At 38.3% G+C, this 15,401-nt stretch overlaps 1 protein-coding gene across 1 annotated transcript in view; it reads right to left on the bottom strand.

Annotated features, from left to right (window-relative positions):
• The window catches only part of LOC101404257 (formin-1), a 273,413-nt gene that overhangs the window by 217,829 nt on the left and 40,183 nt on the right, over window positions 1-15,401 (bottom strand). The window contains 1 exon segment of the mRNA XM_004421375.3: window positions 13,324-13,385. Within this exon segment, the coding sequence (XP_004421432.2) occupies window positions 13,324-13,385 (62 nt within the window).

Below are 15,401 nucleotides of genomic sequence, written 5' to 3'. Positions count from 1 at the left end.
AATGAGTGGCAAACCATATCTTAGTTTTCAAACTTCATTTACCTAAAAAGACTGGTATCTCTGGAAGAAGTAAAGGAAATATTCAACAAGATATTTGTTTAACAAAAAGACATGCAATAAATATAACTTAGATGTTTAATTCACTTCCTTTTCTAATCTTCTAATCATTTTCCTGTGTATGTATCTGTACCACAATATAATATTCCTATAACTTCTAATTCCAGAAATAAAAGTTTTACTGCAAAAAAAAGGTCTATGAGGGAATAAAAATACAAATAATTTTACAAAGACCCATATTACAGAGACCAAAATCATCAAGAGTGTGTCACAATTATTCATTTTTTAGGGAGTAAAACATCAGTTTGGGCTCACTTAGAAAGATCAATGATATTCAGCCTGTTCACTAGACCAGGGAATAGTAATTTAAGCTGGATAAACAGTTTGCAGTTAATTTTATTTTTCATGGATTTCCTAAAGGCTGGGAAATTGTTCACCAAGATTATTCTGTAAGTGATATGGGGCACAAATGTCACGAGAAGTCTCAAGAATTCTAATTTGAAGAGTTACATAGAATGCACACGTCACTCTCCTATGGGCAATGCCTCGTGAAATTTTCAGCTATAGTCTCTAAATTCCTTCTTGAAACCCCAGTGAACATTTCAAAGTATGGTCCATCCAGAGGAATATAATTCCAGCACACATTCACCTCCTTGCCTTTTGGTGTGAATATATTAGATTAAGCCACAGGAAATTGCTGTTTTCTAAGTCAAAATAGGGCAAATATCAGCAGTTTCACATGGTTCAACTTATAAACCCCATCCAAATTTGAAAGCCATTATTCTGTTTTCTCAATTAATACTTTAAATTATGTGCATTATTTGCACATTATTTGCAGCAGATAGGGATCATGCCATAAATAATATTAATAAACAAAAGTGTATTATATAGATATCCACAATAGCTTCCAGAGACAGTAAGAAGAAATTGTCACCTATTTGTAGAGAAAAGTAATTGTCCTGGTGGTGTGTATATATTCAGTTAGGATGAAAGAAGGGTATGCAGACGTCAAGAAAGAGCTTTCTCATTTCATGCTCAAAAGAGCAGTATATGGTCAGTACCTTCTTCCTCCCTATTAATTCATTCAAAAATATTTATGGTGTACTTACTATGTTCAAGTATTGGTCTAGGTACCCAAGGGAGAATCAAGTTGTGCTAACATTTATAGAGCAGCAACAATGGCAGTTTTAGTAGCTCCAGTTTTAGCAGAAGCAACCAGCAGCATTGGTAAAAAGTCAATGCCTATTGTCAGAGAGCGTAAATTCTCTCTCCCATGCCCCTACCTTAGTCCAAGCCACTGTCACTTCCTATCTGCAGGACAGCAATTCTTCCCAACTGTCCTCTCTGTTTGCACGCTGGATCCCCTATTATCTAACCTCTACCACAACAGCCACGGGGGTCTTTTGAAAACACAAATCTATCCACGTCACACACTTCTCTGCTCAGAATCAGTCAGTAGGTTCTCATTGCTCTGAGGATGAAATTGGAAAACCTTAAAAAGACCAACAAGGCCCTTCCAGAATCTGACCTCTCGCCCTCCTCCACAGCAGTGTTTTTCAAACTGGTCCATGACTATTAGTGGGATAACAAATCAATTTATGCTTTCTCACGGGCATTTCTTTTTAAATAAAAGAGAATTGAATATATCAGAATACATCACATGAAATAAGTGCTGTTTAACAGAACTCTTATTTCTCTCACACACACACACAGAAACATGTAATCTGGATTTCAGGGTAAAATTCATTTACCTCAGGTTGCAGTTTTAAAAGTTTGTAAAATACCACTCCATAGCTTTATCCTCAACTTTTCTCTTATCTATCACTCGCTGCCCTCCCTGAAGTCTTTCAAACTAGCCAAGCTCCTCTTCATCCTTCAGGCCTCTGCTTAAATGTCACTTCCTTCCCTGACCCCTCAAATCTAAATTATATCCTCTCATAGCATCTTGTACTGTATTTTTCTCTACAGCATTCATCATAATATATTTATTGAGTGATTATTTTATCCATATTTGTCCCTGACTGGACTACAAGCTCCAAGAAAGTAGGAACTATGTCTGTTCTGTTCCCTCCAGCATCTAGCACAGTCCCTGATACCCAATAGGAACTTAATACGGAGTGAATGAATGAACGGTAGAGAGACCTCCAAGTTCCTTTTGATGATTCCATTCTTAGATGAAACACAGATGACCAATTTCAGAAGGCATTGTTTTTTGGTGCCTCTTTGTCTTTTGTCATATAGAATGTCCGTGTATATTTATGGCCATAAACACATCGTATATTGCTTCTGTAAGTACATTAAGCATTACGTCTATGCTATACACACATATCTGTGCGGTCCTGTGAAATAAACTAAGAGCAATTTTATTTTTCATGTCTTTAAAGCAAAGTTCTGAACTGGAAAGCTGCTTCAGTCATCAAAAGAAAATCTACTTGGAGATTTATGAAGAGAAAAAGGGTCAAGCTGACCTCCAGTGGTGAGACTGGGGAACGGCTTCTAAAATAGTCATAAAATACCCGGATTGTCTATCACACAAACCACATACCTTGAAATATACCTTTCTCAATTAATACTTTAAATTATGTGTATTGTATCTATTCACAACAGATAGAAGTCATGCCATACAGAGTATTAAAACAAAATAAGCAGAATTACAGAGACAACTATAGCAGCTTCTGGAGACAGTAAAAGAAATTGCCACTCATTTATGTCAATCACAAAATCTGAGACTTGATAATTCTTTTACTTGATATATAAGATCTGAAATTCACAAATTCTATTAAAAGTAGATAATTTAAAGATGTTAACACTCATATAGTCTTTCCCTTCATTAGTCTCTGGGTAGTATTAGGTACTTAGTTTAAGCTACCTGTTATTTGGCCTTTATGGTATAAATTCTATTTTTCTAACTAAACAGTAAATCATCTGAGTACAGAATCCATGTGAGGGTTAAATAACATAATCCAAGGTATATGCTAAGTAGAAGTGTCTGGCATATAGTAATATGCAATAAATATTAGCTGCTGCTGTTACCATTAAATGATGTTTTATCCCTAGTACATCTCTTATATTTGACAAGTACTCACTTAGTATTTATTGATTATAAAAGAGATAAACTATGAAAAGCAGAGTTACGTATATGAAATTACATTTTAGTTAGTTTATCTTTATTGGAAAAACCATTTTGAAATGCAACGTCTTACTCAGGACCCCCAAAACGTGAGCTATAACACTCGGGTGCCTTTACATATTCAGAAGTTTCCTTAATAAAATCATGGCAGCACCAATATTTCTATTAACAGGCAGTAATGTGAATGAGAGCATCATACTTTTATAACAATAATATTAAAAGCAACACTCTTTGGAACATTAGGTATAACATTAACCACAGAATGTTTTTCTTCCATATAGGTACATGGTTTATATTGAAAGAACTTTACCACCAAGAAATACACTTCAACAGCCATTGACTTCAAGTAAACCAAGCATGCTGCTCCTCAGAACAAAGAGAGTAGTTATTTATTGATCATCTACCACATGCCATTGTACCTCCAAGTCCCATACTTAACTATCACAACAGTTGCAATCAGCATTACATCAATCAAGTTACAAAATCATCATGACCACTTTTCAGACGAGAAACTGAAGCTCAGTAAGGTTTAAATAATTTGTTCAAGATCACACATTTAGTAGCTAGTGGAGATAGGATTGAAACTCAAGGAAGATTCCACACCTGTGCTTCTACTCAGTGGTCCTGCCTAGAGTTGTACTGTATTTCATTCAATGAATGGCTACTTGATTTCATAATATAGGTTCATTCTTTAGCATGTTCTGCTCCTAACGTCCATCACTGAGATATCAAAGACAAGGGTCAGTCCAGAAACAAGGTCGTGTCAGGAATACTCTGTAGGTGAGGCTCTTCAAAGGGTAAGAACTTCCAGAGGTAGTTCAGCATAGAGGTTAAGAATGCCACTTCATAGGGTTGGTATACAACTCATTTAATCCTCATAAGTTGGTATAATAACTCATTTAATCCTCACAGGTAAAGACTGGCACATAGTAAATACTCAATAAATACCAGCTATTATTATTGTTATTCCTCCACTAGGACATATAACAAGCTAGAATAAGTTGCAGTAAAACAGTCAAAGCATACACATGCATATGTGTGCACACAAACACAATAAATTCATACTATGGATTCCAAAGCCCATATGAGGCTGGACTTGTTAGAAGAGTCAACAAGTGCTGTGTATCACACATGGGCACACCCTACCAATAGGCGACAGTATAGGGAACAGCCACATCACCCCATGTGCTTAAAGGATCAGTAATGCTGGGACTCAGGAGTTCTGTGGGAGAAGATAAGGTTTGATAACAGCTGAGGAACCCCTATGTTCAAATTGCAAAATCAATGAAGTAAGTAGCTGGCAAGATGCATAGAAGTTTTGCCCTAGTATTTTCTTAATTTATGGTCTCAGAAATTGATTTCTCTGAGACTCAGGTTTCAAATCTCTAAGATGAATAACTTGATATGTGTTTATGGTGACAAATACTAGAGGCTTGTCTTCAAACTGGGCTCAGGACCAGCTGTGAGAAATGAAGTTGGAGAGAGCAATCTTCTACCTGCTCCTGTCTTCTATATTTAGGTAGGAAGAACAGAAGAACAGCTTGTCATTTCAGAAACTAGCACTAAAGAGGACTCTGTTGCTATTCTTCTCTTTCCAAACACCACAGAAATGTCCCCATTTTTTTTTTTTTAATCATATGAGGAGCTTGTATAGGATAAGAATAAGGGATGATCTGCAGGGTTCTGTGCCACAGGACGAGAGGAAGAGGGGAAAATGAAAAGTTAGAAAACCATTATATTTGTTGACAAGTTGACAGTGGAAACAAGCAGATTTAGAAACCAGACAGATCTGAAAATTCAGGATAGCACTTCACCGCTCTCTCGATTAGAAATTATGTACGTGAAGCACTGAGCACAGTGTCTAGCAGAGTTTGTACTTCATATTCAATAACTATGATTATAACCATCTCCAAGTCAGTCAGAAAGGAAAGGGTACCCAGCATTTAAACTCGAAAGATCAAACAAAATTTCTCCCTATCCCTTCCTAAAAATGTCCTAGAACCTAGACCATACCCATTTTTTTTCACTAATAGCTCATTTTTCACTCACCCTTCCAACACTGCTGCCTTCTCTATCCCATCAATAGCTCCTTCAGGGGAGGACAGGAGGAAGGAAGGAAGGGGGAAAAAAAAAAAAGGAAAAGAAATGTCCAAGTCCACAAAGATCTAAAAGCTCAAGGGACTTGTGTTTAACATTCATAAGACCATGGCGAAAGTGGATGAGGACATTGTTAGCTGTTTTATGCTCCATACCAGGGGTCATCAACTCGGATGTCTACAAGGCCAGGCAATCAACACAAACAAGCAAAGGAGCCCAGATAAAACAACAGGAAATGTGGGGACGTGTTGCAGCAAATTAGGGCACACATATTTATTTCAAGTTATTCAAAGATGCTTTTTAAATGACACTGTGCTGACCAAACTTCTTTGGGTTGTGTTTGATAGTGCCACAAATTTAAGAACTCTGTGACTTTTCTAAGGCTGCCTCCAAGATAACATTCTACCAAAATCCTGTGAGTCATGAAAGAATTTCTAGCAATGTCAAGGTATATCACTCAACTATTCATTACATTTTGGCTAGCTGCCTAGCACTGCTGCAAGTAATGTGGGACAAGGGGACCTCAAAGACTTTTGGATTGAGTTGAGGCAGACACATGGGCCACTCTCTCCCCAGGCCAGAAACACCAGAACTTTAGAGTTGGAAGGAAACTTACACCACCTAGTCTCACTTCATAGTTGAAGAACCTATTATTCACTCTACTGTACAGGATTGTACAAAACTCAGAATTATTGAGCCAGGCAGGACAAGTCTGGACAGAAAGAACCCCCCCCCCAAAGGCTCTAACATACCTCCCTTCCTCCTATCTCATGAAGAGTCAAAAAAACCAAAGGCCAATGTTCAAAAAGTCACCTGTTCCAATATCATCCTGTCACCTAAAGTAAAAAACTACTGAAAAAAGAGCAACTATCTTGGCCCACCTGAGCGACTCATGTTCAGAATTTGACTCAGTAGGGATGATTGAAGCTGACGGTGCATGAAAAAGGCATATAAAACCAGCATCAGCCTCCATGATACAAATGAATAATGCACGTAATTCTTCATTCTACAACCAGCTTCCCTCTATCAGCAAGCACAGCGTGACATAATATCTGAATTATGTGGGGCTAGACATAATCTTGAAGGTTGAGACAAAGGGCTCCCAGGATGCTAAGTCAACTAGGGAATTAATTGATTTGCGTTCTCCATCAAAACTCAACTCCAAATATATCTAAGTTTCTAGATAGCCATTGGCCTAAGAGGCATCTCAACACCAGTAAACCAGCAAATCTACTAAACCCATAATATTGTATTATAGATCCACAAGAAAACAATTAATATATTTCTCAACATTTAAAATTCTTTCTCCTTTTTGGCATCTCAGTAATGAATTACACCAGTATCAGCACTTAGGGGAATACCATCAGGGTTTAAGGAAATGACCATATTTCATATCTGTGAAAGTTTTGTTTATTGGTCTACAAATTACTCCCTTCCCCTTGCAGTATTCTCCAGAAATTAATAGATTTAAACGTATTGTGTTGATAACAAAGAACATAACAAATGGAAAAGGCTGAAGATTTATGAGTCCTTATAAATTTAGCTGTATCAGCTCAAGTGTAGTTTGCATTCAATCTTGTTTCAACAGCAGTATGTAAACTATTAGAAATGGACCAGTGGGGTGGGTTGGAGACAGAATAGTAAGGAAATCTACAAGTTTCTCTTAATGGAGGCCAACATACCATTTGGTTCTCTTGGGGACAAGGTACAATGTAAGTTAATCTCCTGTTTGGCATCCATCCCTGGATCATTTCACAGAGGGAGTTACCATATTAGAAATGTGACTGCATTGCACAATGATCAGGGGCCTGCCAGAGGCCATCGCTCAGTAAAGTTTCCCCTCAGTTAAAAGGCTATGCATGTGATGAATGGGGTAAATGAAAAAGGTTCCCATAAAGGAAATGTCACTGTTGGCTAGTTCTTTTTCTTCTATCCCACAACCCAAAGAACATTAAAAACAGATAAAACAATCTGTCATTTCCACGGCACGTACTTCCAAACTGCTTAAAGTGCTAGTCAAAAATAATATTCTTAAATTACCCAGAGATCCTCAAAAGCCAGACAAGGGGCATGAATTTTCTTTTCAACTTTCAAAATTGAGGAAGTAGAGAGCCAACAAAGTCCTACCCAACCCAGGCTCATGCTTCCCTCCCATCATCAAAAAGAACTGGGTCCCCTATAGAAGTTTCATTTGCCATTCCAAGAGCTACATCCCTTCACGAGTCAGGCATCTGAAGAAGCACTGGAAGGCTAGAGCGCTCCATCCAGAATATTACTGAAAACCTAAACACATTGTTCCACAGCAGCAAGCAGCACTGAGAAGAGACCCCCTGGTTAGAAAGGAGAACCTTGAGGAGGAACCATAGGGCAAAAAGTGTGGGTGTGCAAGTAACAGGGATTTAGAGATTCTCAGTTAAATAACCTTAAGGCTGACAGTACAATGTGGTGGATAAACTTTTTTTTTTTTTTTTTTTTTAGTATGGTGGGGCCAACCATAAAATTCAAAGGTGCTATTAGAGATTATATGGCCTGGTCCCTCATTTTGGAAATTAGGCAACTGAACCCAAAGCATTGCCTGAAGTTTGTGTTGTTCTTCTTGCCAAACCTAAGACCTAACAATCCAGACCTTCTGATTCTCAATCTAATATTCCTTCCATTAAAGCTGCACTAATAGAAAGAGGATTGGCTTCAAAGTCAGACAGATTTAGGTGGATTCAAATTCAGGTCCCCCCACTTACTAGTCTAGGACTGCTGACAAGTCAATTTCTAAGAGCCTCATGTTTTATCATCTGTAAAATGGGGACCAATCTATTACTTCACTTATATTCCTACATTTACTCTTTATAATACTAATGCTAAATGCCTGGAACAGAGGTTGGCACACAGTAGGGATTTGATAAAAAGTTAAGTACTATTATTTTTTAACTATAGGTTGTTACGTAAGAAATATCTGTGCATCATTTGTGTGCCAAGCACTTTGACAAGTACTTTAAAAGACAAAGACAAAAATCATTGCTTCTTCCAAGGTGCCTACAATCAGCAGATTAATAAGCAGAACCTTGGTGGCATAAGGGGACTGAAACCACTCAAAGAATTTAACTTGAACTCAGGAAGTGGATTATACATTGAGATGATAAGACTACATGTATCAACGTAGAACAGTATTTCAAAAAATGGATTACTTGGGGGGAAAAAAAGAATTATGTAGGAAACAAGCTATACAATTCTCTCTCTCATAGTTCTTCTCTACATGGTAAAGCTCTAACAGGAGAACCAGATATTTCTCAAACTTATTTGACCACGAAATCTTTTTATCAAGGAGCATTTCAGAGGCTCACTGTTCGGTGGAATGAGCTTCGGGAAAGCCTGGTTTAGACTACTCTGATATAGAGCACAGAAGCAGAAGAATGGCTGAAGGATTATGGAAAAATCACCCTCAAAGAATATGTCAAATGTCTCAAGGAAGTCCTCAACCAAAAAAGCCTAAGGATCACTCTAAATTCAAGTTGCCTAATTGTAAGGAGATTTGAGCAGGAAAAAAGGAATGAGAAATAACACTTACTGAGCATGTGCTACATAACCAGTACCATCGAGTGTACATCATATTGAACAATCCTAGAAGGGAGGCATCATCATCAACATGGTTATTATTGTATAGATGCTGAAACTGAGAAGACTAAGTCCCCGGGAAGTAGATTCATTTCCCAATGTCACAGTGCAAGCAGTTGAACCCAATTCTGACTCAAAAACCTGAGTTCTTTCACATTCCCATCATGCATAAAATGATATCTTGCACAATTCTCTGACTATAATAAGGCAAAAGATCAGCTGTATGGTGAAACATTTTGTACAACAGCTGTGATTTTCAAACCTTGCTCCTAAGCAATCTCAAAAAAATAACTAGTTGTACCTGGGAGAGAATTCATTTTATCATACGCATTAGAAGGGCAGGTCTGGGCCGGCCCGGTGACTTAGTGGTTAAGTACGCGCGCTCCGCTGCTGGCGGCCTGGGTTCGGATCCTGGGCGTGCACCGATGTACCGCTTCTCCGGCCATACTGAGGCCGCGTCCCACATACAGCAACTAGAAGGATGTGCAACTATGACATACAACTATCTACTGGGGCTTTGGGGGAAAAAATAAATAAATAAATAAAATTATAAAAAAAAAAAAAAAGAAGAAGGGCAGGTCTGAACTATGTTTCCACCCAACAGTCATGAACTTGTCGTGCAATGGCTACCATTGCAAAATTTCTCAAGTAACTGAGAACCCATAAAGGTGCTACCTTCTCAAAAATGAAGTCAGTAACACACAATTATCCAGAATGGAAAAACGAAGCAGATGATGAGTATCATGAAGTAATCACAAACTCTCAAGGCAGAGTTTAAATGAAGGACACGGACAAAATTAAAGGATTTCACTGTGGTTATATTATAAATGACATAAAACAGTGAAGTCATGGAAAATGTTTGACCTGCCACCACTCTCTTATCCAAGATTTGAATAGAAAAGTCAGCCAAGTGCTTTGACTTTGCATAGAAGGTATACAAATATAAGGCTCTAGCAATTGATTCATTCAAGTCATCAATAAATCTTTGCTTCTGAACTATAAAAGGAATATGTAAGTTGCTACACATTTGAAAAGCCCATCCCAGGACCAAGCCCTGTGACCTCTCTATAGTACAGCACTCCACAAATGTTGGCTGCAAAGCACACATGAGATTAAAAACCCCAGACTCCTCCAATTACAAGCTTTGGGACTCTGGGCTAAAGATGTCAACCTCCAATCAAATTATTTTAGGTGATAAGGATTCCATTTGGCAGGTGGGAGAATTGAACTTTTAAGTGATTTCCCTACCAGTCTATAGTCAAAAACAGAATAGAAAGCTGAATTTAGGTTCTGTTTATTGAATCACGCTGTTTCTTTAAACTCTATGAAAACATTCCAAAAAAACCAAATGGAATACACATCAATTTTTGCATATGGTGACAGAATGAACCACTTCTCCTGTATACTTGAAGCATGAAATCTTTCTTATTCTAGAAACACATATTGAAGGCCTAAAACACGTCTGACTTCTCTGTGACCTATAAGTGAAGAAAGAAAATCTAATGGGCAATAAAGGCTGCCAGTGGAAATCACATATAAAGAGATGAGCATCGAAATATCAGTTCTCTCACCAATTATCTTCCACTAGTCCTGTGACAATAGACGTGACTTTGTTACTTTGTGAAATAAAACAGGTAGAGATGACAGTCAGCGAGTGCCCACAAGGAAAGCCAGGCTGGGTTACTGTCTCTTTTATGAACTGCATCTTTCTGACTGGTTAGTGTTGCTGCCAATTTAGTTATTTTCTCCCTCTTCCAGAGAACAGGGGTTAATTAAAGCATAAAAGAGCCAGGCAGGCAAACAGAGTGGGGACAGTGGCAAACAAGAGAACACGTGTCCCAGATAAAGTGTACACTTGCTAGTTGAAGTCATATAAGAAAAGAAGCCCACTGTTGCCAGATTTTCCAATTTTTTTTTAGAAGCAGTTAGAAATCCTTCCATATTTTAAAACATCTATTCCTAATTCAATCTTTAAAACACTGTGTTTGTGGGCCGGCCCCGTGGCTTAGCGGTTAAGTGCACGCGCTCCGCTACTGGCGGCCCGGGTTTGGATCCCGGGCGCGCACTGACACACCGCTTTTCTGGCCATGCTGAGGCCGCGTCCTACATACAGCAACTAGAAGGATGTGCAACTATGACATACAACTATCTACTGGGGCTTTGGGGAAAAAAAAGGAGGAGGATTGGCAGTAGATATTAGCTCAGAGCTGGTCTTCCTCAGCAAAAAGAGGAAGATTAGCATGGATGTTAGCTCAGGGCTGATCTTCCTCACACACACAAAAAAAACACTGTGTTTGTCAACAAAATCGTTCTTTAGGTCAGGTCAGGAATGTGAGTTGCCAGTTTCCTATTGAGGGTTGTCAGCCTGTGACTGCTGGAACAGTTCCCAACTATGGTTAAGTGCATAGATTGGGTCCACTGTCCCCGCCCTGATGGGGGTGGGGTGCCATGGCCCCAGGGTTTCAGCAATTAGGAATAAATCACAAATATGTGACAAGAAAAAGAATTAAAATTTACTAATAGCAATAAAGGAGCAGACAATTCTTTCAGAGATACTTAAAAAAAACTTAAGGTCTAATTAGGAACATTTCTTAACTTTTAGTCTTGTCAATCATCCCATGGTCTAAACTTGACTTCAAATGGATATCATGATCCCAATATACTTTTCCCCCTTCCATTTATTCTCTTTCCCTCTTCCAACCTTTTCTTAGTTCGAGATGTAAGATCATAGGATTTTTGTGGAAATGACACGAAATAATGCACGCAATATGCCTAGAACAATGTCTGGCACAAAATAAGGACTCAAAAATTGTAAGTACCTGCTCCTACTGTGAATATTATTCAGCTGTCAAAGCCCTCACAGGGCTGGTCTACAACGTGGGGAAGCTGGTGTTAACTCACAACTGAAGTGTTACATAAAACTTCTGTTCACAGAATCACTTCTGTACCTACCCTCATTACCAATGTGTTTCTTAAATTAATCCCCATTTCAGTTCCTCTGAGATCGCTGAGAATCTTTTGCACACCAGAACAAAGGAAAAGAAAGAGAGGTCTCTGTGGAGCATTTTGCAACAAAGGAGGTAAGGGCCTCCACCTCTCTTTTTCCCCTGGGAGACAGAGGTATTTTTCCACTTTTTTGTTTTTTTGTGAAATGTATTCATTCGCTCTCCCACGCTACTTAAACCAAGGTGGATGGGGTGGTTTGAATTCATACACAATACAACTTGTTTAATGATCTTTTTGCTACTTGAAATGGCTTCACGTATAATCCAATACCGTGTCTGTTATTTTAAAAAGCGCATTATCACTTACTGAAAAGAAAGATAATCGATCCACAAATTCATTAAGTTAGCAAGTAATCAGTTAGCACTAAATAAGTGACAAATTTTACTTAAATTTCAATATTCTTCTTTCCTGAGGTATAAGGTCATCCAGCCATCAGTAAACTAGAGTCAGTGCCTGACTCAATATTTACTTATTTGAAATTAAGACTCAAACTTCCTGTTTGAGGCACTACAAGCAAACACCAAACAGAAGGGAATGACAATCACATGTCTGGAGAAGGAAACGATCCCTCGGTCTTCCAGGGCTTCACAAAGGAGGATCAGTCAGCAATTTCCCAGCACTCCCTAGAGATAAGGAGTGGATGGCTCAGCACAGCTCCTCCCCTCACTAAGGCCACTTCCTTAAGTGCCTTAATCTGCATGACATCATCTTTCAGGAATGTGTTCAGGGACAGACATACAAATACATGAATGGGAATAAACCAAAATAATTTACACTGTGCATATGAAAAATAATTTTTCCTTTCTGTCTTTTTTTAATTGAAGCATAATTGACATACAATATATTAGTTTCAGGTGTACATCATAATGATTTGATATTTATATTTATTACAAAGTGATCACCACAATAAGTATAGTAACCATCTGTCACCATACAAGTTATTACAATATTATTGACTATATTCCTGTGCTGTATATAACATCCCTATGATTTATTTTATAACTAGAAGTTTGCACTTAATCTTCTTCACCCATTTCACCCACCTCCTCAACCGCCTCACCTCTGGGAACCACCAGTTTGTTTTCTATAGAAAAATAACTTTTTAAAGACTTCTTATAAACAGTGAAAGTCTAAATACTCTATCTTCTTTCCTGCTTTAAAATAGAATCATCATTTTCTCTAATCAAATCATTTTCCCAATCAAATGCATTTGCAGTATTCCTTAAAAAACAGGAATTGAATTATATTAAAAAATGGAGTTCAAGGCTTTCATCCCCAGGATAAACTCAGTGCCCCGTAGCAGGTGCAAGCTGCAGATGCTATCGAGGTAAATATGTCAACAAAAGGGGACAATTTACTTCAGCACATGAGAAAACTAAGTATCAATCTCACATAATCAGTTCAGTAGAATCAAAGAGACATACCTGCAGGTTTTCAATTTCTTCTTTGTGCTCCCTCTTCAAGTGTAAAATAGCAGCTTGGTATTCTGTAAGATCACAAAAAAAGCCAATTACAAAGAAGCACAAAATTATGCAGAAAATTAAGCTGAGAACCTCCAAGATTCCAGAAGCCCTCCTATAAGTAAAATGAGTAAATAAAAGCCACAATTTGACACTAACCTGACAAGAGATGTTGAAAATTGGGGCAAGATATGACAAGTAGCTCAGGATAGAAGGGAGATTTCCTTCCATTTAGCAAATATTGAGTTATGAGAAGCCCCAAATTGGGCAGATAGGATAGGGTTAAAAAAAAAAAGAAAAGTATGATGGGTGTTCCAGATAAAGACTGGGTCAGGCGTTTGTCTTTAAGGAGGAGTTGGAAGCTAAGGCCCCATAGAGAACAAATACAGATGTATTAAGAGCAGACACACAGGAAATGAAAGAAAACTTTCTATGTGAGCTCAGAGAACTCTATTTTTAACTGTTTCAAAAAAAAATCTCCATTTGAATGCAAGGATCCAGGGCTGATTTTAATCTTTAGATCACTTCAGAGAGTCAAGACCATTTGTCATTTGGATGAGAGAATCTAGGGTGAGTTGAGGTTGAAAGGAGGACAAAAATAAATTTCTGGTCCAATTTTAGTCTGAGTCTAATAATGTTTATTCCAATAATAAGTCCCAAGTGTACACAGGAACTCCAGCCAACCAGTAAAACTACCATCCTGATGGCTAAGCATAAAGCAGCCAGGACAACTTTATTTCCAGCAGGACAGCTAAGTATGTGGGGTCACAGAACTAGACAGGCTGCAGAAAAGCACAAAGCAAAATGCTATGAGTAAACATTTTTGTGGGATAAGTCGGTTTCTCACAAATGTGTTTGAGGTTGTGAGCGTGAGTAAGGAAGAAGTCAGTTAGATGTCATTTAAAAATGTACAAGAAAACAGGCTATTTCTTCAAGTGGATTTCAGAAATCAGGCATGAAAGTTTAGATGTCTATTCAAAAGTGGATGAGGGGAATCTTTGGTAAAGCCAGAACAGGAGAGGAGTCTTGCTGTTGATTATTATGTCACACCACTGCTCTTACGGAGAATGTGTCATGTGTTCCACTGGGCTGGGAATCCATCAGCAAGTTCTGTGGGTTCTACACCCAAACCATCCCTTGAATGAGACCACTTCTCACCCTCCCCACAACCACCACTATGGTCTCTCTTTTCCCTGGACCACTGCAGTAACCTAAAAATGTCGGTTGCTTTCATTCTCATCACCCACCGTAACACATTCTCCTCACAGCCCCTGAATGATCTATTAAAGGCATGAACCAGATCACATCTCATCGTTGGTTTTCCACTGCATTTAGAATGAAATCAAAACTCCCTCCTGCAGCCCATCAGCCCTTCATGACCTGGCTCCTACACACCTCTCCCTGCCTTCCCCTCGCTCAGTACAGTCAGTCCAGGCACACTGGCTTTCTTTCTATTCCTTGAACTTGTCAAGTTCTTTTCCACCTCAAAATATTTACTAATATTCGGGACAATAATGGACTGTATTTATTGAGCACTGACTATATATCAGGCATTATCTAAGTACTTCATCTGTATTAACTCATTTTGTCCCTATAATAACCCTATGATGTAAGTACATTATCCCCATTAAGGATGAAGAAACTAATGCATAGAGAACTTAAGTAGCTTGTCCAAGGAAGCTGAATAAGTTGCAGAGCTAGAAAACATACATAATTCAATGGGTATTTATAAATAAATTGTAGTATATTCATAGAATGGAATACTACTCAGCAATAATAAGGAATGAACTATTGATACATATGTCAACATAGATGAATCTCAAAGGTATTATGCAGAGTGAAGGAAGGCAGTCTCAGAAGGCTAACTATTGTTTAATTCCATGTATATGACATTCTGGGAAAGACAAAACCATAGAGATGAAGAACAGATCAGAGCAGCAGTGGCCAAAGGTTTGAGATGTGGACAAAGTTTGACTACAAAGGGGCAGCGCACACAGGAATTTTGGGAGTGATGTAACTATTCTCTATCCTGATTATGGTAG

This window comes from Ceratotherium simum, chromosome 3, assembly GCF_057802395.1.
Source record: "Ceratotherium simum simum isolate JZ-2026a chromosome 3, ASM5780239v1, whole genome shotgun sequence".
Classification (NCBI taxonomy): Eukaryota; Metazoa; Chordata; class Mammalia; order Perissodactyla; family Rhinocerotidae; genus Ceratotherium; species Ceratotherium simum.
This window is presented reverse-complemented; position numbering and strand designations above follow the sequence as displayed.